This window comes from Pseudonaja textilis, chromosome 12, assembly GCF_049901715.1.
Source record: "Pseudonaja textilis isolate UNSWEBS1 chromosome 12, rPseTex1.2, whole genome shotgun sequence".
Classification (NCBI taxonomy): Eukaryota; Metazoa; Chordata; class Lepidosauria; order Squamata; family Elapidae; genus Pseudonaja; species Pseudonaja textilis.
In genome coordinates, this window is record NC_142001.1 from 6,713,257 (window position 1) to 6,735,445 (window position 22,189).

General features: G+C 38.6%; 1 protein-coding gene across 1 annotated transcript in view; it reads left to right on the top strand.

The window, feature by feature from the left end:
* LOC113437982 (SWI/SNF-related matrix-associated actin-dependent regulator of chromatin subfamily A member 1) overlaps nucleotides 1–22,189 on the top strand; it is a 41,832-nt gene that overhangs the window by 5,776 nt on the left and 13,867 nt on the right. Inside the window, exons 3-20 of the mRNA XM_087940930.1 lie at nucleotides 3,131–3,297; nucleotides 4,168–4,268; nucleotides 4,358–4,458; nucleotides 5,545–5,724; nucleotides 6,607–6,762; nucleotides 7,530–7,661; nucleotides 8,084–8,152; nucleotides 10,162–10,271; nucleotides 12,287–12,513; nucleotides 13,161–13,282; nucleotides 14,145–14,297; nucleotides 14,498–14,630; nucleotides 15,153–15,301; nucleotides 15,517–15,636; nucleotides 17,012–17,122; nucleotides 17,234–17,347; nucleotides 17,971–18,093; nucleotides 21,603–21,735. Coding sequence (XP_087797056.1) covers nucleotides 3,131–3,297; nucleotides 4,168–4,268; nucleotides 4,358–4,458; nucleotides 5,545–5,724; nucleotides 6,607–6,762; nucleotides 7,530–7,661; nucleotides 8,084–8,152; nucleotides 10,162–10,271; nucleotides 12,287–12,513; nucleotides 13,161–13,282; nucleotides 14,145–14,297; nucleotides 14,498–14,630; nucleotides 15,153–15,301; nucleotides 15,517–15,636; nucleotides 17,012–17,122; nucleotides 17,234–17,347; nucleotides 17,971–18,093; nucleotides 21,603–21,735 — 2,401 coding nt within the window. The remainder of the gene's footprint in view (nucleotides 1–3,130; nucleotides 3,298–4,167; nucleotides 4,269–4,357; nucleotides 4,459–5,544; nucleotides 5,725–6,606; nucleotides 6,763–7,529; nucleotides 7,662–8,083; nucleotides 8,153–10,161; nucleotides 10,272–12,286; nucleotides 12,514–13,160; nucleotides 13,283–14,144; nucleotides 14,298–14,497; nucleotides 14,631–15,152; nucleotides 15,302–15,516; nucleotides 15,637–17,011; nucleotides 17,123–17,233; nucleotides 17,348–17,970; nucleotides 18,094–21,602; nucleotides 21,736–22,189) is intronic.

Consider the following 22,189-nt stretch of genomic DNA (forward strand, 5'->3'; position numbering starts at 1 on the left):
TCCCATAAATAAATACTTCTGCATAATGCACAGCCATAATGGGGTTTGTTTTTCTCTACCTTGATGATAAATCCACTCTTTATCTAGGAAACCTGTAAGACCACCTGTCTTGTATACCATAGCTCTGGCTCATAGAAAAAAAGTAAAGAAGTCCCTGTGGATTTTATGCCACTACTCATTGCTGACTATAGGGCACTGTCCGAAGACATTTCCCCGGTCATGTTGCTAAATTGGTACTTATTTATCTACTTGCGTTCGCATGCTTTCGAACTGCTAGGTTGGAAGGAGCTGGAGGGGAGGACGAGAGCTCTTCCCGTTGCATGGCACCTGGGTCATAGTAACTATAAAAATACATAAGAAACTATAAAACCCCCAAGACCCCAAAACCCAGCACCTGGTGCCCGAAAGCAGTACTCCTCACTAATAACAACAATCACCATGATTCATCCTCATCTGACTCCGGTGCTTGGAGAACACAGCTGCCGTATTTTGTGCAGGGCAGAATTCTTAAACTTCTATCCGAAATGCATGGGATGGATAAAACAGCCGAACTTGCCAGTCTGATGACTTTATGTTGAAACAGCTTTAAGCTACACTTCTGGGTGTTACTTCTTGAACCTCAGTGGTTTCATATTTGAAATCTATTTGAGATTAATGACTGATCCTAATTGCTGGAGTGTTACTTGATAAAGAACAGAAGAAAATCAACAAGATTTTCAAATAAAAATGGAAGTGAAGGCAAATATACATGTCATCCCAGGGTAATGTTGCAGGATCCAATCCGGGTTGGTCACTGAGACCAGAGGTTTAGTTTCCTGAGCTCTTGGACTCATCCTCAGGAAACATAGATGCACACATTCTTCTAGAGCAGAGGTCTCCAAACTTGGCAACTTTAAGACTTGTGGATTTCAACTCCCAGAATTGGCTGGCTGAGGAATCCTGGGAGTTAAAGTCCACAAATCTTAAATTTGCCAAGTTTGGAGACCCTGATGGGCTCCAGCACAAGTCTTAAAGCTTGGAAGACTAAAACTCTGATCCTAGTGTCGGACCCAGATTGGATCCTGCAAAAATGGAGGTCCTTAAATCGGAGATAGGCAGTCCCCATGGAAATTGTTCATGTAGAATGAATTGCAAATTGGAACAATTACATTTTCATTGCATAGATATGTTGCAGGGAAAAGCTTTGTTTATTTTTTATATGTTGCCCATCTGCCTGTCCAGTGAACCAGGACAGCTTGATATGAACCCTGCTAAGTTGCAATTAAAACTGAAGGCTATAAATATTATGGAAAATAGCTCTTACAAAAAAAAAAATGACTTCAGCTACTAATTCAATCTCTTTCCTTACTAAGAACCAGATTTCAAGTGGGGCATGTAACAAGTACAGTAAACTTACATTTCCCCCCCCCCCCAGTCATAGCAATCAAATCAATTTTTAAAACAATTAAAATATTCTTATGAACAATGTATAAATTATTCTTCATTACCAAAAGTTTTGTGGAATTTAGATGGAATTTCTGGTTCCCTGAAAAGGCTATATATAATTTTTGGGGAGTAAACTCTCATTGAATTCAATCTTTGCTGCCCTTACAGATTATTTTATGTTTGGAAGTTTGGAAGTTACAGAACCTAGCTTTGAAAATCATTCTTAAATGCCTGATTTTCCCATCGTTTTTGAAAAAGAGCAAAGTACATAGTGAATAGTCAGATATTTTTGAACATTTTCAACCTAACAGGCTGACTATAAAGTTTAGAAGAATAAACAAATTATATATGTGTAAAATGGTGTTTCTTCCTCTGGGATTCATGAAAAAGTTCTGGATTATGTTGCCCTCATGTGGTAAAATTATACATTGTCTACAGTATTTATTTAATTTCATAGTTCTGTATTGTCCAACCACAAAAGCAGTGTTCCTGAAATATTGGTTTAGATCCAGACTAATGTTTCAAATTAAAATAGTAAATTATCATGATTAAATGATAATTACATAAATTCTGTTGTTTAGAATTTGGATCAAGAGTCATATACATTTTACTGAAAATGGATGTTAAGTTGTTGAATTTTCTCCAGGTAAGAGTAAATATGTATATGTATGATTATTAATTTAGTCTGGATCCAGGCTTAATATTTTGCAATAAATATCTGAGCTGTGTTTTAAACTTGAAAATCTCATATTCATTAGAATGTGGATAATGCAAAATACAATATGTGCAATACTCAGCCTCTATTGAATAATATGTAGATGTCTTTATTCTGTGCTGCTTTAAGTCCTTTTACAAAGTTATGTTCTGATTTATTGTTCTGGAACTTCACCAAGTTTCAAATGTTCTGTTAGACAATATTCCACAATTCTTGCATAAAATGTTCTGGTGAGGCAAGGAGGAGACGTTAGTAATCAGTGTGATTTTCCTTAAATCAGAATATCCTTCAATCTGATCATAGTTAGGATATTTGCAGAGCTCCAGAGCTGCCCTCTTTCCACAGCCTTTGGAATTGCTGAACAGGTTCCTTGTTTAGAGTGTCAGGAATCAATATTACTATAGTTATTCCACTTAGTGTGATGCCCAAGTTGTCCCAGAGAATGTTATTCAGACAAATTTTAATCTGTGCCTGTTTTAGCAATCTTTGTCATGAAGGAAACGTGCATTAGAGCCTCAGTACCTTCCAGGGATCTTGGATTAAAATCTTATCATCTTCACCATGTATGGCTAGTAGCTATTCTTCCTTTGTAGAGATTGAAATTAAATATATCCAGGTTGATTCCAGGTTGGAAAGAGAGTTATAAATAAAAATGCTTATAGCCTATTTGTGAGCTGGATGGAGATTCCAATCTTGTTTATCTTTTTGAGATCATTGTCTATATTTTAGACTCTTCCTTCCTGAGAAATAACAATTGGGTCAGAAGGAGCAATCAAGGCATTTATTAACTGATACTGCATATTTTTTTCCCAATCTCTATATTGAACTGGACTCCTAAGGTTCTTACCAAACTCATTCTTAATTGTTCATATATTTGCAGGGAAGACATTTGGAAGAGATTGTAATTTTAATTGGGAAGAGTGTATAAGTTCAGGGTTGCATTCTTAAATCACACCTTGTCTTATTTTGCTTTTCTTGTGTGGGCTGTAGAAAACCGACCGAGCCAAACGATTTGAATTCCTGCTAAAGCAGACCGAACTTTTTGCCCACTTTATTCAACCTGCAGCCCAGAAATCACCAACCTCTCCCCTCAAAGTGAAACTGGGACGACCACGGCTAAAGAAGGACGAAAAGCAGAGCTTGCTTTCGGCAGGAGAGTATGCATTGTTTCTAAGTTATTTTTGAAGTTACATTGAAATTGTATTTGCAACTTATTGCATGTACGGAGGGCATGTCAAATTTTTCAACTCTCAATCTTCAAACATTAGTAGGGGTGCTCAAAAGCTGTGACACGCCCTGGGGATTGTAAAGATATTTTAATTGTAAAGATACTTCCATTTAGATGGGCTTTGTAAGTAACTATATACATACCATGACTTTTTAACATTTTGTTGCTTTCATATAGGTAGTCCTCGACTTACAAACACAATTGAGCCCAACATCTCTGTTGCTAAGTGAGACAGTTGTTAAATAAATTTTGCCCCATTTTATGACTTTTCTTGCCATAGTTGTTAAGTGAATCTGCTTCCCCATTGACTTTGCTGGTCAGAAGGTCGCAAAAGATGGAAAATCATAATGAATATGAGCAGTTGCCAAGTGTCCAAATCACGTGACCATGGAGATGCTGGAATGGTCATAAGTGTGAAAGTGTCATGTCGCATTTTTCAGTTGCAACTGTAATTTCAAATGATCCCTAAGCAAACTGCTGTAAGTTGAGGACTACCTGTATGAATGAGAGGAACTGATCTCAGTCTCAAGAGAAGTTTGCATCCCACTCAGCCCTTTTATTTCATGTGAAGTCAGTGACAAAATAGTTGGAAGGGTAATAACAATTAGGGGTGGCATGACAAAAATAATTAGAATGGAATAGGAAGATGGAATGAAATGGAACAGAACGGAATGGGACAGGACAGAATAGGAATGGGAGTAGGAATAGGAATAGGAAAAAACCGAACCGAACAGAACACTTTCTTTGGCCACTAAGTGTCCTTGAAGCAGAAGCACATATGTTGGGTTTTCTTTTTTAGCTATCGCCACAGGAGGACCGAACAAGAGGAGGACGAGGAGCTGCTTTCAGAAAGCCGGAAAACCTCAAATGTGTGCGTCCGATTTGAGGAATCGCCTTCTTGTGAGTGTCCCTATTGGTCATTGTCTCTGCTTGCATAGATACGTCCACTAAATTACAGAATAACAAAGGGGCACTTTATCTTTCTGCAGATGTTAAAGGAGGAACATTGCGGGACTATCAAGTTAGGGGACTGAACTGGATGATCTCCTTGTATGAAAATGGCGTAAATGGCATCTTGGCAGATGAAATGGTAAAGAAACTCATGTTTGTGGATGTAGTTTGAGATAATATAAGGGGAAAAGGAACCAAGAGCTATAAGTTTACTGTTAGTTTTCTTGTCAAGACTCCAAGCTCTTAAAAAGATTTAATAAAACAGCAATTTTGGCTATCGAGCACTTTTTCATACCCCGGTGTGAGAGGAGACACATTCCTTTATGATGGCAAAAAATCAGGAGTTGTCTAGGACCATCTTTTATGACTAACACACCTTATTAAAAGGTATTTGTCAGCTGCAACTCACTTTATCAGATGCATAGAGTGACTAGACCCTAAATTTAAATCCTACATCGACCTACCCAATCTACATATAACAAGATGTGTGTAGCCAGAAATGTTACCACAAACTCCTCCTAATTTCATACCCCATTGTAATAGAACTGGCATTTATTACCTCACGGGTTGTTGATGATCTGAGTCCAGTTTTTCACATTCTCTTTATGATTTGCAACAACCTATATATAGCAGGACAGGCAAGATGGAAAGCTTTTGTGGTTCTAGCAGGAGGAGGGAAAAAGACCTGTCTTTTGTGCCCTTTTCTATCATATTTTGAAGTCCCATTCCCTTGCTCTTTCTCTCTTTTTTTTAAAAGCCAGGTAGTGGGAGTTTTGGGTGATCATGACTATAGCATTATATTTCAATGCAGCGTATCATTTTTTGCATGCAAAAATTTAACCAAGCAGCACATATCCCAAGGAGTCATGAATATAAAGTGAAGGAAGGAATACATAATGCATAACAATAATACGAACCACAACTAAAATATTCAGTTGCAGCGTGGCTCAGAGTGAATTGTAATTAAACATTTCATTCTGCGTAATATTTCTTATGAATTACAGGGGATCGTTCTCAAGAAGTTATTTTATTGTCTGGAAACAAATGCTAATTAGAATAGTAATTTGTATATCGCAATATATTGAAATTATGGCGGATTCTGACTCCATAGATCATACCATGACCATAGGCTTCCTTTATGCATGATTATGGATGGAGATTTTTTCAGAACTGTTAAAAAGAGATGCGTAACATTTAAATACTGTTTTTTTTAAAACTGTTGTAGGGTCTAGGAAAGACATTACAGACAATTGCATTGCTGGGCTATCTGAAGCATTATCGAAACATTCCCGGTCCACACATGGTTCTGGTACCCAAATCAACTTTGCATAATTGGATGAATGAATTTAAACGTTGGGTTCCAACATTACGAGCAGTTTGCCTTATTGGAGACAAGGATGCCAGAGTAAGTGTCACTCTTAGTCAGTCAGCTGGTGATTTGATTTGTAAGTCAGAATGTAATGTTCCCAGAATTCTTTATTTGCACCTTCTGCAATTTCAAGACAGTGTTTCTCAATCTTGGTAACTAGAAGATATGTGGACTTTGATTCCCAGAATTCTCTAACCATGGTCTACACAGCAATGTTTCTCCAACTTGGCAACTTTAAGCTGGCTGGGGAATTCTGGGAGTTAAAGTCCATAATATGTCTTAAAAGTTGCCAAGGTGGAGAAATATCATTTCAGAATATAAAATGATTCATTAATTATTGTACAAGTATTTCAGATTAAACTTTAAAAAAGGCTATTTATGAATACCATTAAAGCAGAGGTGAAAAGTAAAGTCCCAATATTGGGTCTCTCTGAAATCTTTGGTGCACCTGGGAGTTGCAGACATTAAAACCAGCATAGAATTTTTAATATGTATGGATTAATAGTAATACTTGTTATACTCAGCTTTATTTAGGTTCAAATTACATATTTTGTATTGGATCCATCCACTGTTCCAAGTACAGGCATGCTATTCAAAGGTTGAGTCTACTGTTTGCTAGGAAGATATTGTATCTCCTGTTTTAAGAGGAAAAAACTTAGTTTTAACATCACTGCTAGTAACCTTTGATTAGAACAGATATCCCCTTTCCCCTATGCAGGCAAGAATGCTCTTTTCATATTATTTAATAACTCTTTTACTAATGTAAATTATCTAAGTGTGTTAATAATTCTAAAAGTTCATACTTCTATTTCTTCTTGCTGCCCGTTTTCTCTGAAATTGCATTGCTAGATGGCCATTGTTGCAACACTGTAAGCTGGCTCTATTGGAGAGTTTATTTTGTGTGTGTTTTTCATACAGGCTGCTTTCATCCGTGATGTTATGATGCCCGGAGAGTGGGATGTGTGTGTGACCTCCTATGAAATGGTCATTAAAGAAAAGTCGGTTTTCAAAAAATTTAACTGGAGGTATCTGGTGATAGATGAAGCTCATCGGATAAAAAATGAAAAATCCAAGGTAAGTTTTAATTTTATTGGTAAGCACTGAAGAACAATACCTAGAGGGAAGGTAACTTTTTTGAAGAAAAGGAAGAATTTTTGGGTATATAAAACTTTCAGCTTGCTTGGACTGGTTGAGGAATCCAACCAAAGAAGTGGTATCTAAGGAGGAGTAGAACTAGATGAACGGAACTGAACTGTTACAGTTTCAGGACCCTGGAGAGTTCATAGAAAAAACTTCACAAGTTGGGTTACCTCTTGGTAAAGACTTTTTGCCCCAGCACTAGTCTGCGTTCAGTTGTAGCCTTCAGAGGTTTTGAACAACTGGGTGGCCCTTTTGACCTACCCCTTGCTTCCTGTTGACTGTGACCTTAAGGATGCCATGAACCTTCCTGAGACTGCGGCCTTCTTCATAAAGTAGCAAACACCCTGGAAAAGTCATCCTTGACAATAGAAAACTTATCTATTCAGTTTGCATAGGCTCAAGATGTCTTCTTCTGAGTTAGAATGATCTGGAGTTCAGCCTAGTTGGATGAACACTTCTGAAAGTCTTTCTGGCCTTTTGATGTGGGGCATGTGACATTGTTTTATAAAGTTCTTTTTCGTACACAAAATACATTTTAGAGTAGGATTTCACCCAGTGTATTTAATTTGTCTGGAAGAGCATTTTAAGAAGTCATTAATAGACCAGAGCTTTGTTTTCCAAATCTCAAGAATTAGTATTTATAAAAACGTATCTTTGGAATATATTGGCAAAAAACTCTCTTCATATTTTTTTTTTGTTAGCTATCAGAGATTGTCCGTGAATTCAAGACAACGAATCGCTTGCTCTTAACAGGAACCCCTTTACAGAATAATCTTCATGAACTGTGGGCACTGCTCAATTTCCTTTTACCAGATGTCTTTAATTCTGCAGAGGTGAGACTGGGTTTGACATTGAAATCTTTCAATTGCATAAATTACAGATTTTATAGCAAACTAGTTCTAAATTTTATATCCCCACAATTGCTTTTACATTTTATTACAATGACTTGCTTGCATATGGCTTGCATTTACATATAGAAAAATATATATATTGTACCCTAACCTTACAATTGTTTAGGTTCCTCCCTTTTTCCAACTGCTGTTGGTGATGTGCATTTGTGGCACAACCATGATTTCAGAGCAAAGGGTATGTTTTACATAGTATAGCATGGAAGAATTCAACATGGATATATTGATTCCCAAGCCAAATGGATGTTTCTTTCTTTGCGTTCTATAATTTCTACTTGAGCTAACCTAAGCACTGAGAAAATACGAAATTGCAAACATAATAGTAAAATGCATTTTTACACCTGCAGGACTTTGACTCGTGGTTTGATACTAAAAATTGTCTTGGTGATCAAAAACTCGTGGAAAGACTTCATGCTGTAAGTATGGTGGTATTTCTTGATAGAAGTTTATTGTCCTAGCTTCCATGTATCACAGACTCTGCAGTGCATGGTTGAGACAGTGTGTGACTTTCAGTGCAACCATTATGGTGTTCGAATATTGGCTTTAAAACTCCTTTTTCAAGGCTCATCTCACTTCTCTTTTGGTGAAGATTTTTTTTAATACAGGACTTCAGTTGATAAATATGCATACATTTCTAATTCATTGCTTTTTTTTTGATGTGTGATGTGCCACTCTCCTGTTTTGTATATTTTGGGAGGATTTTTTAAATTGGTAAATATTTATTAGAAAGGGCATGGGCCATCTGGCTTATAGTTTATAACTTATAGTTTTTCAGAAATACATATTTTAAAACAACATTCAAATGTGTCTACATGAGAAGTGTAAAATAAGAGTTATCTAGAGTGGTGCTTTTCAGTCTTTTCACAGTTTTAGGATAGAGCAATATTCGAGTACTACCAGTTGCACAGCAAGGTGTCAAAAACTCAGTGACCAAAAAATGGGAAAAAAGTAAAACGATGCAGTTTACATTGTCAGCCTATTGCCCCCAACAATCCGGCTCCTCATTTTACTGACCTCTGAAGGATGAAAGGCAGTATTTCAGAATTATGTGATCCCTTTTGCAACCTTCTGACGAGCAAAGTCAATGGGGAAACCAGATTTACTTTACAACCGTGTTACTAATCTAACAACTGCAGTGATTTGTTTAACAAATGAAAAAAGTCATAAAACGGGATAAAACTCATTTAACAAATTTCTCACATCACCACATAAATTTTGGGCTCAATTCTGGTCGTGGGTTGAGGACTATCTATACATCCACTTACCACACTTCGAATGGGAAACGTGTGCCTGTTTCTCTGGCATTGATCTTTGCACTGTTCTGTTCCCGTCTCTCCCTCTGCTTGCCTCAAAGAAGCCTCTCCTCTTCTCCAAATCTCTTTCTCCATCCCCTTCTCTTTCCCCGTCATCTTTTTTTCTCTCCCTTTCCCGCCCTAACCTCCTCCTTTTCTGTCCTCTCCCTCTCCTCCTTTTCTCTTCGGACGCAGCTCCAGCTCACTCCTCTCCCCAAGGCTGCTGGTTGCTGCTCGCGGAAGCCTACCCATTGGCTGGAGCTGCGTGTGCCGATCCTGGGCGCTCAGCGGAGCCCTGGCAACATCACGGCTCCAGCTGATTCTCCCACAGACCTGTGTGGCACTGCCACCGCTTCAGCTCACAACTCCCACTACACTTTTTAAACACTTTTTTTACAGTGCTTTTCAACCCGTAGTACACGAACCATCGGCCAGGTAGGCATAGCATGGGTTAAAAAGCACTGTATAGAATTTAGAGTGTACAGAATTTATTGGTTCGTGTCTTCCCAGCATGGCTTTTGAAGGAATGTGTTTTCTTTTCTAAAAGCAAAGCATTCCATTTCCGCAATTAAAAATGAAAGGACTTTACACAATTCCCATAATATCAGTAAAGCTGGGGATTATGGGCAATGTAGTCTGGTATTTAAGGTAAACAGCAGAAGCTTCGTAGTAGTCCTTGACTTGCAGACAGTTGTCTTAACAACTGTTCAGAGTTAACAACAGACTTTACTTACAAATCTGTCTTCGAAGTTATGACTGCTACCCTGCACCCCCATGGTCACATGATTGCATTTTGGCAACTGGCTCATATATTACAACTGCTTGCAACACCCCACAGTTATTCAACCACAATTTGTGATATTTTTTCCGAGTTTCCAGAAAATAACGCCCATTCCATAGAATGGATTCACTGTAATGATTATTGGATTTGCTTAATGACCGTAGTGTTTTCCTTTACAACAAGTGTAAAATCAGTCATAAATTTGAGTCACATAGCACCTATGACCATAGCAAGTTATAACCACAATTCCAGTTCCAGTTATACTTTGAGGACTATCTGTATAGGGAGAAATGTCTGAAAAATCTGGAACATCACTAAAATGTTTCCTGTGTTTTTCTTGTTTTTTTCCCAGGTTTTGAAGCCGTTTCTGCTACGGCGCATAAAAGCTGAAGTGGAAAAAAGCTTGCCTCCTAAAAAAGAAGTAAAAATTTATCTGGGCCTCAGCAAAATGCAGAGGGAATGGTAAATTTTAAAAATCTTACACTAGGAGATTGATACACTGATTATGTGATGCACGCAAGGTAGTCCTTGTTAAAACAATTGGCAGTTGAATATATTAATGTCCCGGAAACTCTTTTAAGTTGTCCTAAATTTTTATTTTATATTTTTCTGTGTGTAGGATTAGATTGGATAAATTTTAAGTAAGCTATTTTAGCTTACTTAAGATGATCTGGTCAAATGGAAAGCAGCTAGTTTAGAGGCTCCCACTTCAACTGCAAAACTGGGGCAACTTCCCTTTCTCCTGTTTTTAAACTGTTTATGGGACGAAAATGTGTGTGGCCATTTTGGGATTAATGGGAAATTGAGAGGGCCTCACCCACCCCTTTTATTCCAGGGTTCTCCTCTTGGTAGCCAACAGTTCCTAGAGCATTAGTGACCATTTTTATGTTGGTAGCATGAAGAAAAAGGGGGCGCGATGGCGTAGCGGTTAAAGACACTGAGCTTGTCAGCTGGAAAACTGACAGCCCGGGTTCGAGACCCAGGCACTGCTCGACAGGGCGAGCTTCTGTTCCTGCCCCAGTTCCTGCCCACCTAGCAGTTTGAAAACATGTAAACGCAAGTAGATTAATAGGTATCACCTCAATGGAAACATAACAGGATTCTGTGCACCTTTGGCATATAGCCATGCTGGCCACATAACCACAGAGAATGTCTTTGGACACCCCTGGTACCTTCGGCCAAGAAACTGAGATGAGCATTGCACCCTAGAGTTGGACATGACTGGACAGAGAAACCTTTACCTTTAGCAGAAAGAAATGAATTTAAATCTTCTATTCACTCTCTTGCTTGTAAAGTTAGTTTAGCCTCAATCAATCGTGAGATTGGGGCTATAACTAGCCTTAACCCCCATCAGTTACTGAGTTATAGTGTTTGTGTGATACCCTAATATTCCCTTGAGCTCAGTATTGTATGTATGTATGTATGTAGATTTTCATGGGTACAGGTATGCAGGTCTTGGTGTGTTTGGGTCTTTTCCTGTGTAAGATTGAGAGTATCTTGGCAACGTTTCGACGAGGTCCCACTTGCCATCTTCAGGCTGGTGCTTTCGGCTTCGTGCTTGTGCGAGAAAAGCGTGATTGGAGTAGCCGTCTCTCTATAAATACAGCCAACGACCCAGGAGCACAAGACCCAGGATGTCACAACAACAACAATAGAACTCAGAAGGTCATCACACAACCCATTACCCAGGTCGTTACAACACAGGAGGCTGATAGACACACAGCCAATACCTCAGCCACACATGTTCTTACAAAAAAGCCAACCAATCTGCAAACATCAACTCCATCAACCAGTCAAGAAATAACAACACAGCTAACCTCCCCACCAGTATTTATAGAGAGACGGCAGCTCCAATCACGCTTTGCTCGCACAAGCACGAAGCCGAAAGCACCAGCCTGAAGATGGCGAGTGGGACCTCGTTGAAACGTTGCCAAGATACTCTCAATCTTACACAGGAAAAGACCCAAACACACCAAGACCTGCGTGTGTGTGTGTGTGTGTGTGTGTGTATGTATCTTTTCTTTTCCAATATCCGTAGCTGTTACCCTGCAGCAAATATCAAATTTGATGAGTTTGCAGAAACAGAGTAGAGTTCTCAGGCTTGAAAAACTCAGAGTGTGAAAATAAAGCAAAGGAGATTAATGCTGTACAGCAGGGGTCTCAAACACAATTTACCTGGGGGCCGCTGGAGGCAGAGTCTGGGTGAGGCTGGGCTGCATAATATTATACTTTATATTATACTTTATATTTATATTATACACTAATATTATACTTTCATATCACAGTGGGGGCCACAGGATATCGTCCTGTAGGCCGCAATTGGCCCACGGGCCGCGAGAATGAGACCTCTGCTGTACAGTGAGTCACATACAAATGGCCAAACAGGGATTTAGATGACCAAGACTCGTTTGTCCTTTATATATTCAAACATTAATGTGTTGTTCCTTTATTATTAAATTATCCAATTAACCTTACAGGTATACCAAGATCCTGATGAAAGATATCGATATCTTAAATTCAGCTGGCAAAATGGACAAGATGCGGTTGTTGAACATTCTGATGCAGCTGAGGAAATGTTGTAATCACCCGTACCTGTTCGATGGTGCTGAACCAGGCCCTCCTTATACCACTGATACTCATTTAGTGACCAATAGTGGCAAAATGGTTGCCCTGGACAAATTACTATCGAAACTCAAAGAACAGGGTAAGACAGATTATCTCCTTCCCCTTCCTCCCAGTTTTGGCCCAGTGGGACCCCTTGTGGGACTTCGGTGTGGTAGGGTTCTGTGTTCTCCCCCCCAGGGACTTCTATTCTGCGCAATCTCTGTATTATCTTATTTTTAATTGTTTTATATTACACATTGCCAGCATGTAGTGTTTCAGTCCATTGGTTAAGGCACCAGACTAGAAAGAAAGAGGCCCTGAATTAAAGTCCCACCTTAGCCATGAAAGCCAGCTGGGTAACTTAGGTCCAGGCACTTTCTCTCTCAGCCCAACCCAACTCACAGGGTTGTTGTGGGAAAAAGAAGAGGAGAAAGGTGTGTTGAATATATTTGCTGCCTTATTTGTAAAAATAATAAAGGCGGGATAGAAATGAATGAATGAATGGATAAATGAGTGGAATAAAAAAAAATTGCCCAGTTGCGATGCAGCTGAGTGACTGCAAATTTAATAAATAAATGATCAATTTCAGATTCATCACGCAGTTGATGAAGATCCATTATTCCTTGGTCCTATTGATATCAGTAAATGTTCATTCCCAGACATAATAACTATTCAATGTAGATGCTTCTCATTATCCTTAACCCAAAATGTAGTTGAAGGTGCTTCAACCACTCCTTTGTCCCTCAGGTTCCAGAGTTCTTGTTTTTAGCCAAATGACTCGCTTACTGGATATTTTGGAAGACTACTGCATGTGGCGAGGTTATGAATATTGTCGCCTGGATGGGCAAACACCGCATGAGGAGAGAGAGGTGGGAATAATTTGTCTAGTCCCTTGAACATTCATTTTCTTCTGTCCTCGACCCAAACGAATGTTTGTTTCTTCACTGTTTTCCTGAGTACCAATTTGCTGGGTCAGCAGTCTATCTTCCATCTGGCCTTATAAAAAGAGATTAATTTTTCATTATTGCCCTCTATGTCATTCAACTTTCTAATTTGAACTTTCCAGTTTCAGCTACAGGTAGTCCTTGACTTGCAACCATCATTGGAACTGGAACTTCCATCACTAAGCGATGGCAGTCATTAAGGGTGTTCCGTCTGGTTTTATGATCTTTTTTGCCATGGTTATTAACTGAATCACACACAGTTGTTAAGTGACTCCACCTTCTCCTAATGACTTTACTTGTTGGAAACCCGCTGGGAAGGAAAAATGGGATCACACAACCTTGGCACGCCGCAATGACGGTTGCTGAGGGCTTGAATTGCAATGTTGTGCAGGGGCAGATTGTAAGTCATTTTTTTCAGCAACATCGTAACTTTGAATGGTTGCTTAAATGAATGGTCCCAAGTCGAAGACTATCTGTATCCCTTCAAGGGAAAATAAGGGAAAGGCCCATTTACAAAGAATCGGGGTGAGAATCCCCGGTGCTCCTTGAAGATCTCTATAATTCACAGGCTGGGAATCCAGTTGCATGCGGAACCGCTTGGAGAGGTGAAAGAAAGAGTTTTGATTCCCTGTGCTTCTATCATGGCCATAGTTCTCCCTGTATTAACTATTTTAGAAACCACGCAAAACAACAAGAACAAAAAAAAAAAAAACAGGTTCTTGATCCCTTGCAGGAAATTTTTAATAGTCTCTTTTTTTAAAAAACAAAATCTTTATTTTTTTTTCAGGAAGCAATAGATACCTTTAATGCTCCAAACAGTAGGAAGTTTGTTTTTATGTTGAGTACAAGAGCTGGAGGCCTGGGGATTAATTTAGCAACAGCTGATGTTGTGATCCTCTATGATTCAGACTGGAACCCACAAGTTGATCTGCAAGCGATGGTAAGCGGAGACCTTCAAGGTTTATTTCTGGGGCAGCTGCATTCTTTCATATAAGATAACTTTAAAAAAAAAACATATCATGTAAACGCTACATTTGGAGGGTTGATTAAAATAGACTAAATAATGATCCATTCACCTTTACCTTTAAATTGGTGTTGGGCATCTTTTCACTTACACCTTTATTAATTTGCCCTGATTAGGATCGTGCTCATCGGATTGGTCAAAAAAAGGCCGTGCGGGTATTTCGGCTTATCACTGACAACACTGTTGAAGAGAGAATAGTAGAAAGAGCCGAGATAAAACTGAGGCTGGATTCAATTGTTATTCAGCAAGGTACAGTTTGATATGTTTATAGTATTTGATATGTTTATAGTATTAAGGCAGGAACTGACCTGCATCATTTGGTAGCGAAGCTAGAAAAAACTCAATTCCTTTGAGATGTTTCCCTCCTTCAAATTTAAAACAGAATAGGAACCGGAGTTAAATATGTGAGTGTTTCAGTATCTGTCTTTGTTTTCTAGTTTTGATGTGACTTCAGTACCAAATAAATGCTTTGCTTGATATATGCTTAGCAAGCATATTGTGCTGCTGATCAGTTAAAATGTAATGGTCCTGTAAAAGTTGGATAATATCCTGGTGCTAACCTCAAATTGCACATATCAAAGTCAGTCCTTTCTGTAAATCTTTGCTTTAAATTTGGCACTAAGATGAAACCTTTAACTTTGCTGTTGTACTTCCACTTTTTTAATTGTAATTTTATTAAATAGTCTGCTTAGATAGGGATATGACTTTATAATTCTAGTGTAGAACTTGCAATGGGTTTGGAATTAAAATTCTTTGTGTTCTATGTATTAGGAAGGCTTATCGATCAGCAGTCTAACAAACTAGCAAAAGATGAAATGTTGCAAATGATCCGTCACGGAGCAACACATGTCTTTGCTTCCAAAGACAGTGAACTGACTGATGAAGACATTACTACTATTTTAGAAAGAGGTGAAAAAAAGGTGAGATAATGTGGAACATAAATCACATATACTGTGCCTTGTTCATTTTTTCTGCTATCTGTAATAAATATCAGCTCTGAACTAACCGGGAAAAAATATGTTATAGCTTAGCTAACTTTTCATAAAGACTGATTAAAATCAGCCATAGTATTTATATACATGAAAAAGACATTTTCTAAAAATGTGCTCTCTTTTTTTGGTACTTGTGACTTCAGACAGCTGAAATGAATGAACGTTTGCAAAAAATGGGTGAAAGCTCTCTTCGGAACTTCACAATGGACACTGAAATGAGTTTGTACAATTTTGAAGGGGAAGATTATAGAGGGAAACAAAAGGTATATTTTTAATATACATGGGGTGTTGCAATTGCATGAATTCCATTACAGAGAATGCTTTTTGATTTCAGTAATATCATAAACATCTTAAAATAAGCACTGGATGTTGCTGGGGTGAAATTCTAGGCTCTCATTGGTTTTGCACACACACACACACACACACATACATACCACAAATTTAGGTTGGAGTGTACTTGTGACTGGAAAGTCTATTATCTTCTGAATGTTGCCTGAGATGCAAAGATGCAAGCCAATGCAATCCTTGGTTGCATTTACAGAGGGATAGAATCAAGATCACATGAAGTGTTAGTGCCGTTTTATAATACCTTAATAAGACAACACCTAGAATACTGCATCCAGTTTTGGTCACAATATTATAAAAAAGATGTTGAGACTCTGGAAACTGCAGAGAAGAGCAGCAAAGGAGATTAGGGGGCTGGAGGCTTAAACATATGAAGAACGGTTGCAGGAATTGGGTATGTCTAGTCTAGTAAAAAGGACTAGGGGGTGACATGATGGGGGTGGCATTGTTCCAATATTTTAGGAGTGCCACAAAGAAGAGGGGGTCAACTTATTTTCCAAAGCATCAGAAGGCAAGACAAGAAACAATGGATGGAATCTAATCAAGTTCTCCTAGAACTAAGGAGAAATTTGCTAACAGTGAGAACGATCAACCAGTGGAATACCTTGCCTTCAGAAGTTACAGCTGCTCCATCACTGGAGGTTTTAAAAAAATTGGGACAGCTACTTGTCTGGAATGCGTATAGGGTCTCCTGGTTGAGTAGGTAGCTCAGAGAAACTTGAATATGTATGGACTTCAATGTCCCCCCAGCCAGCATTAAATCAAACCATTATTATTTTTTCTTTAATTACCAAATGTCTCTCCCCATTAGTTTTGCTCTTAATGCATACAATAAGCGTAGTCCAACCAGTGCAGAATGTAGGATGCGTGAAAGTGGTCCAGATAATAATTATACTTAGGTCCAGGTGATGGATGCCTGGGAAAATGTATCCTAGTCAAGTTCATAATGGAATTCTCAAAAGAGTCCCATGAATGCAATTAATTTTTGTTTCTCTGAAGGAAACTGTCACCCAGGCTCATGCACGTGAAACAATGTATGTGCTCCTTTATTTCTTAATTTTCTCAAATCCAATACTGGTATGGTTTAACATATGGCAAGGAAGTTCATCACCTCTCTTTACTATTCACGTTTCAATATTTTTCTGTTCAGAAAAAGATGAAAAAAAATACAGAAAGCATTAATCCAGCGCACCACAATTTGTTCAGATTTTTGTAAAGGAAGCACCTGTGTCAGCAAGAACCTGACAATCTTCCCTGCCCTTTGAATGAGTTTATTTTTTTTTTTTTTTGTAGCTGAGCATGATGGAATGGATCGAGCCTCCAAAACGAGAACGCAAAGCCAACTACGCGGTGGATGCCTATTTTAGGGAAGCTCTCCGTGTCAGTGAGCCTAAAATCCCAAAGGTTAGCAGTGTAACCTTCTCCGTTACACAAAGAGCAAATGTATTCATTTTCATGAGCGCGCAAATAAAAATTAGAACATAGCATTGACATTGTATGTGTTTAATTTCAAAGGCTCCGCGACCGCCCAAGCAGCCAAATATTCAAGATTTCCAATTCTTTCCACCGCGGTTATTTGAACTTCTTGAAAAAGAAATCCTCTATTATCGGAAGACAATAGGCTATAAGGTAAGAAACTACAACCTTAATATTAAATAAATAATATTCTAATATAAATACCCCCCTCCCCCTAATTTACAAAGCCATCCTTTTTAAAATCAACTTTGTGTAGCCCTGGCCCATTCCAAACAGGATATAGGTTATTACACAAAACAGGTTTTCACTGCCTAAGCGCTGTATTCTTGCTGTGTCTTCTCCACACATTACACACATGTGTCCTCTCTCTCATATATTCATGATACCCAGAAGCTTTTAGAAGCTTTAAAAAGAGCTCTGGACACGTATTGGCTACTTATATATTGCTATTACTGGTACACTTGTGTCGAGCAAGTGCCTGCGAGCCATCGAGGAGGAAGGGGAAAGAGATGAATTATGATAGGTTATGTTCATCTTGCCTGAAGAACTTTCTGAGGCCTGTAAACACAAGTAAAAAAGAATGTTTCTCTACTATTGCCCTGATACCAGAGAAATATTTCCTCTCCTATCAAATCCCCAGTAGATGAAAAATGCATCAGTCTTGCCTTCTGGCATTTCAGAGAAAGGCCATAAAGGGAGCCGGACAGACCTCTCTATCCAGAACCCTTAATAGCGTTGCTCGCTTACTATTCATTTCATTTCCTTGCTGGTTTTAGGTCCCCAGGAATCCTGACCTTCCGAATGCAGCTCAGGTGCAGAAGGAGGAACAGCGGAAGATTGATGAATCGGCTCCTCTTTCTGCCGAAGAGGCCGAAGAGAAAGAACGGCTGCTCACCCAGGTATATGGCTTCTGGGCTTCACGTTTATTTCTTATTTAAAAAAAGAAGAAGAAGAAGCTGTGATTATCAACCTGTCTGGCTTGCTGTGCAAGACGTTACCATAATTATCCCCTGGAAAACTGCAAATGCTGCCTCATCATATGGATTAATTTGTAATTGCGTTGACTCGAAAGCAGAGTTGGCAGGTCTACGTGCAGCCCCTCCCCCCCACTCCATCCCCAAAGGGAGGGAAGAGAGAGTAATTGAGATATTTAATGCATATATTTTACACCGAAACGCACACATTCTCCCTTAAATAAGATAATGTTGTTGGCCATAACATTTCAGCCATCCCCTACAGCTGTTGGAGGCAGGAAAAAAATAAACGTGTAAGCCCAAGCTGGGGAAAAAAACCCCACTTTCAATAAAAGAGGATATTTGTAGCTCAGGGCCGAAATGAGGGGTGTTTGGTACTCTCTGAGCTTGGTTGTTTTCTTGCAGGCGTTTCATTACCCAAACTAGGTAACTTAATCAGTACAGGCAGTCCTTGATTTATGATACAATGGAGTCCAGCATTTCTGTTGCTAAGCAAGACTTGGTTAAGTGAATTTCGGACCATTTTATAACTTTTCTTCCCACAGTTGTTAATTAAATCAACTGCAGTTCTTAAATTAGTAACATGGCTGTTAAGTGAATCTTGCTTCCCCGTTGACTTTGCTTGGCAGAAGGTCGCAAAAGAGGAGCACGTGACCCCAGGACACTGCAGCCGTCATAAATGTGAGTCGGTTGCCAAGTGCCTGAATTTTGATCATGTGACCATGGGCACGCTGCAACGGTCGTAAGTGTGAAAAATGGTCTTAAAGTCACTTTTTTCAGTGCTGTTGTAACTTGGAACGGTTACTAAGTGAACTATTGCAAGTAGAGGACTACTTCTGCTAGCACTGATAATGTTACCTAGTTTGGGTAATGAAAGGTCTGCAAGAAAATTGCCAAGCTCAGAGAGCACCGGGACCCTCCTGAAAAAAGAGGTGTCCATCTTAAGTTGGTTACGCTCTGAACTTGTGTTTGCAAATATTGAAAGAGAAGGAATTATAGTCCTCTGTTTTTAAAATGCAATTAACAAAATTTTCAGCAGCTAAGTAAAGGTAGAAAGTGGGAATTCGACAAAGAGAAGAGTTGAAACTGACACAGTTCAGACTGAATCTAAAGGTTTGGCTTTTACCTAAATAAACCTGTCGTTCAACTGATTACTATTGACTGACCGATCCTGAGTTGAGGACTACCAATAGTGGATGGTTCCAGGCACTTTATGTTTAACATTTCATCAGTAACTTTCTGGCACAGTCTACCAATTTGGATTTTGTTATGTTTTTAATGAGTGTTGTTGAATCAGTCTAATTACTTTCATGCCTGAATTGCTGGGCTATTCAAACATAATTTTTAACATGCTTTGCATGTTATGAGATAGGAAGCATAGATCTTTGTTGCATTTTTCTCCAACAAAATATAACATTCTTAATATATCCTTCTACTGTATATTAGCACTTAGGCTTATATATTAAGGACCCATACACTTGAAATGTTGACTTAACAACTGTCTTTTCATCATTTAAATTGCCAGTGTCAGATGAAGTGAATCTTACAATGAAAATACAGATAGTTCCTAATCTCTTTACAGATAGAGTAAACATTTTTTACAACACTGTTTAATGTTTGAAAATAGGTACATAAAACATCTGAATCTTTTTGCCCTTGTCTGTTTACCTTTCTTTTTACATTTTTCTATCCACATATTTTTGATTGTGTCAAATCAATAGGTCCGTCCTGTTCTTTGTTTGAAAATATTTTTATTTTTACACGGGTAATGCCAAAATGGTAGAACATCAGTAAAAGCAAAGAAATACAGCTTCATGTTAAAGGGTCCATTTCAGCAATTACAGCTGTTTCAGCAGATGGTAGCAGATGGTTGATATTGTCTGGGTTCTGAAGTTAAAAAAAATTGAGTCTGATTAGTACATGGTGGAGATTCCTACAGGAAATTCCAGGTTTGTGGACTGGATTGGGAAAATTTGAAGAAAATTATGCCACAAAAAGACCATGGAAAGCCACTTCTGTATTCTATACTGCTGAAACAAGACCAACAATGATGTATCCCTAGTCTCCCAAAACTGGCCTGAGCTTGAAAGAAACTCTGCATATGCAAAATGTTTTTTGAATTTGAAGCGCCCCCTCTCCAAATACAGGTAGTCCTTGACTTACGACCACAATTGAGCCCAATATTTCTGTTGTTAAGTGAGACATTTGTTAAGGGAGTTTTGCCTTATTTTACTACTTGCTACAGTTGTTAAGTGGATCACTGCAGTTGTTAAGATAGTAACCTGGCTGTTAAGTGAATCTGTCTTCCCGATTGAATTTGCTTGTCAGAAGGTTGCAAAAGGTGATCACATGACACCGAGACATTGCAGTGGTCATAAATATGAACCAGTGGCCAAGTGGCTGAATTTTGATCATGTGACCATGGCGCTACTGCAGTGGTCATAAGCATGAAAAATAGACACAAGTCACTTTTTTTCAGTGCCGTTGTAACTTTGAATGGTCACTAAACGAACTGTAGTATGTTGACGACTACCTGTATCTTAAGTGTGAAACACGTTACTCTCTGCATTTGGCAAGTATTTTAAGTCCCCCCCAGAATTGAAGCTTGAAACATTTCTGAATTCTTAGAACAGGCTGTTTCTGGCTGAAATGTTTGTTGTGTACCCTGGCTGGCTTTCAATAGATCTGATCTCAGAAATAAGTGTCATATACAGAATTTACAGTAGTTCTGCAATTGGTCAAACACTTGATTATCAATGGCACACTATATAAAATATTTGACATTTGTCTCTCCAGTAATTAACTTTGGTTGCTGCCAACCTTTAGAGGTCCCTGATTATAATGGCTTAAAAGTTTAATGTTGTTTAAGGAACTGTTTTTAGTGCCAATTTTTTGTCTATATTCCTTTCATAGTCAGTAGGAGATTTTTTTTTCATGCCCCCCCCCCCTCCATATTTTATCAAAAGTATGCATAGGGATTGTCTTCCCTTCCAGGTGTTAATTTCATTCACCATTTGCTTTGTAAGTGTTTGAAACAGAATGTTCCTGTATTTAGTTCCAGAAGATTGCCTGTGACATTTGGACAAGTGCCCTCGTATTCTTGAAGGGTTTTTCTTTTTGTTAGTTACTTGTAATTGTTCAAGTGTGATACAAGTGAAAGCCCACTAAGATTCGGACTGAACTTTGTTTCTTTGGAGACTTGCCATTTACAAGCATGAATAGAACAACTTCTGCATGAGGAGATGTGTTTAAAAATAACTCAGCTTTTTATGACTTGACTAATAAACCCCGGATAATAGATGTTTATGGAAATACCGCAAGATCATTAACCCCTGTAATTATTATGTGACATTGTACCAAGACATTAATGAGCAAATCCAACTGTATCCTCCTAAGATGCCAGATCTGACAAAAACAACTTCTTCTTTTAACAGGGTTTTACAAACTGGAACAAAAGAGACTTCAATCAGTTTATTAAAGCTAATGAAAAATATGGCCGTGACGATATAGATGATATTGCCCGTGAGGTGGAAGGAAAGTCACCTGAGGAAGTTATCGAGTATTCAGGTACGTTAATCGTTCCTTGATTAATTAAGAATGATTGCGAACAGTTCATTTTTTTTCTGTTGGGTTACCTTTGTAAGTCTATCAAGGATAGAGAAGTCTGAAATAATGTGGAAAGAAGGAAATGTGTCCTGGATGGAAAGATTTAAGATCTGCTGAGGGAGTATGCTGAGGTTGATGCCCCATAACTCTGTAGCTGTTCCTGTTCCTGCACTGATTGAGTTTTACATTATAGAACATAGAATAATAGAGTTGAAAGGGACCTCAGAGGTCTTCTAGTCCACCCCCCTGCTTGAACAGGAGACCCTATACCATTTCAGACAAATGGTTATGACATGTTTCGCTTGACAGTGCTGTAGCTGGCACGGCGGATGGAGAGTGGCTGGATTTTTCTCCTGACAGCATTATAAGGCTGATCACTATTTGGTTGAGTTACGGGTTCACAAGAATCCCAGGT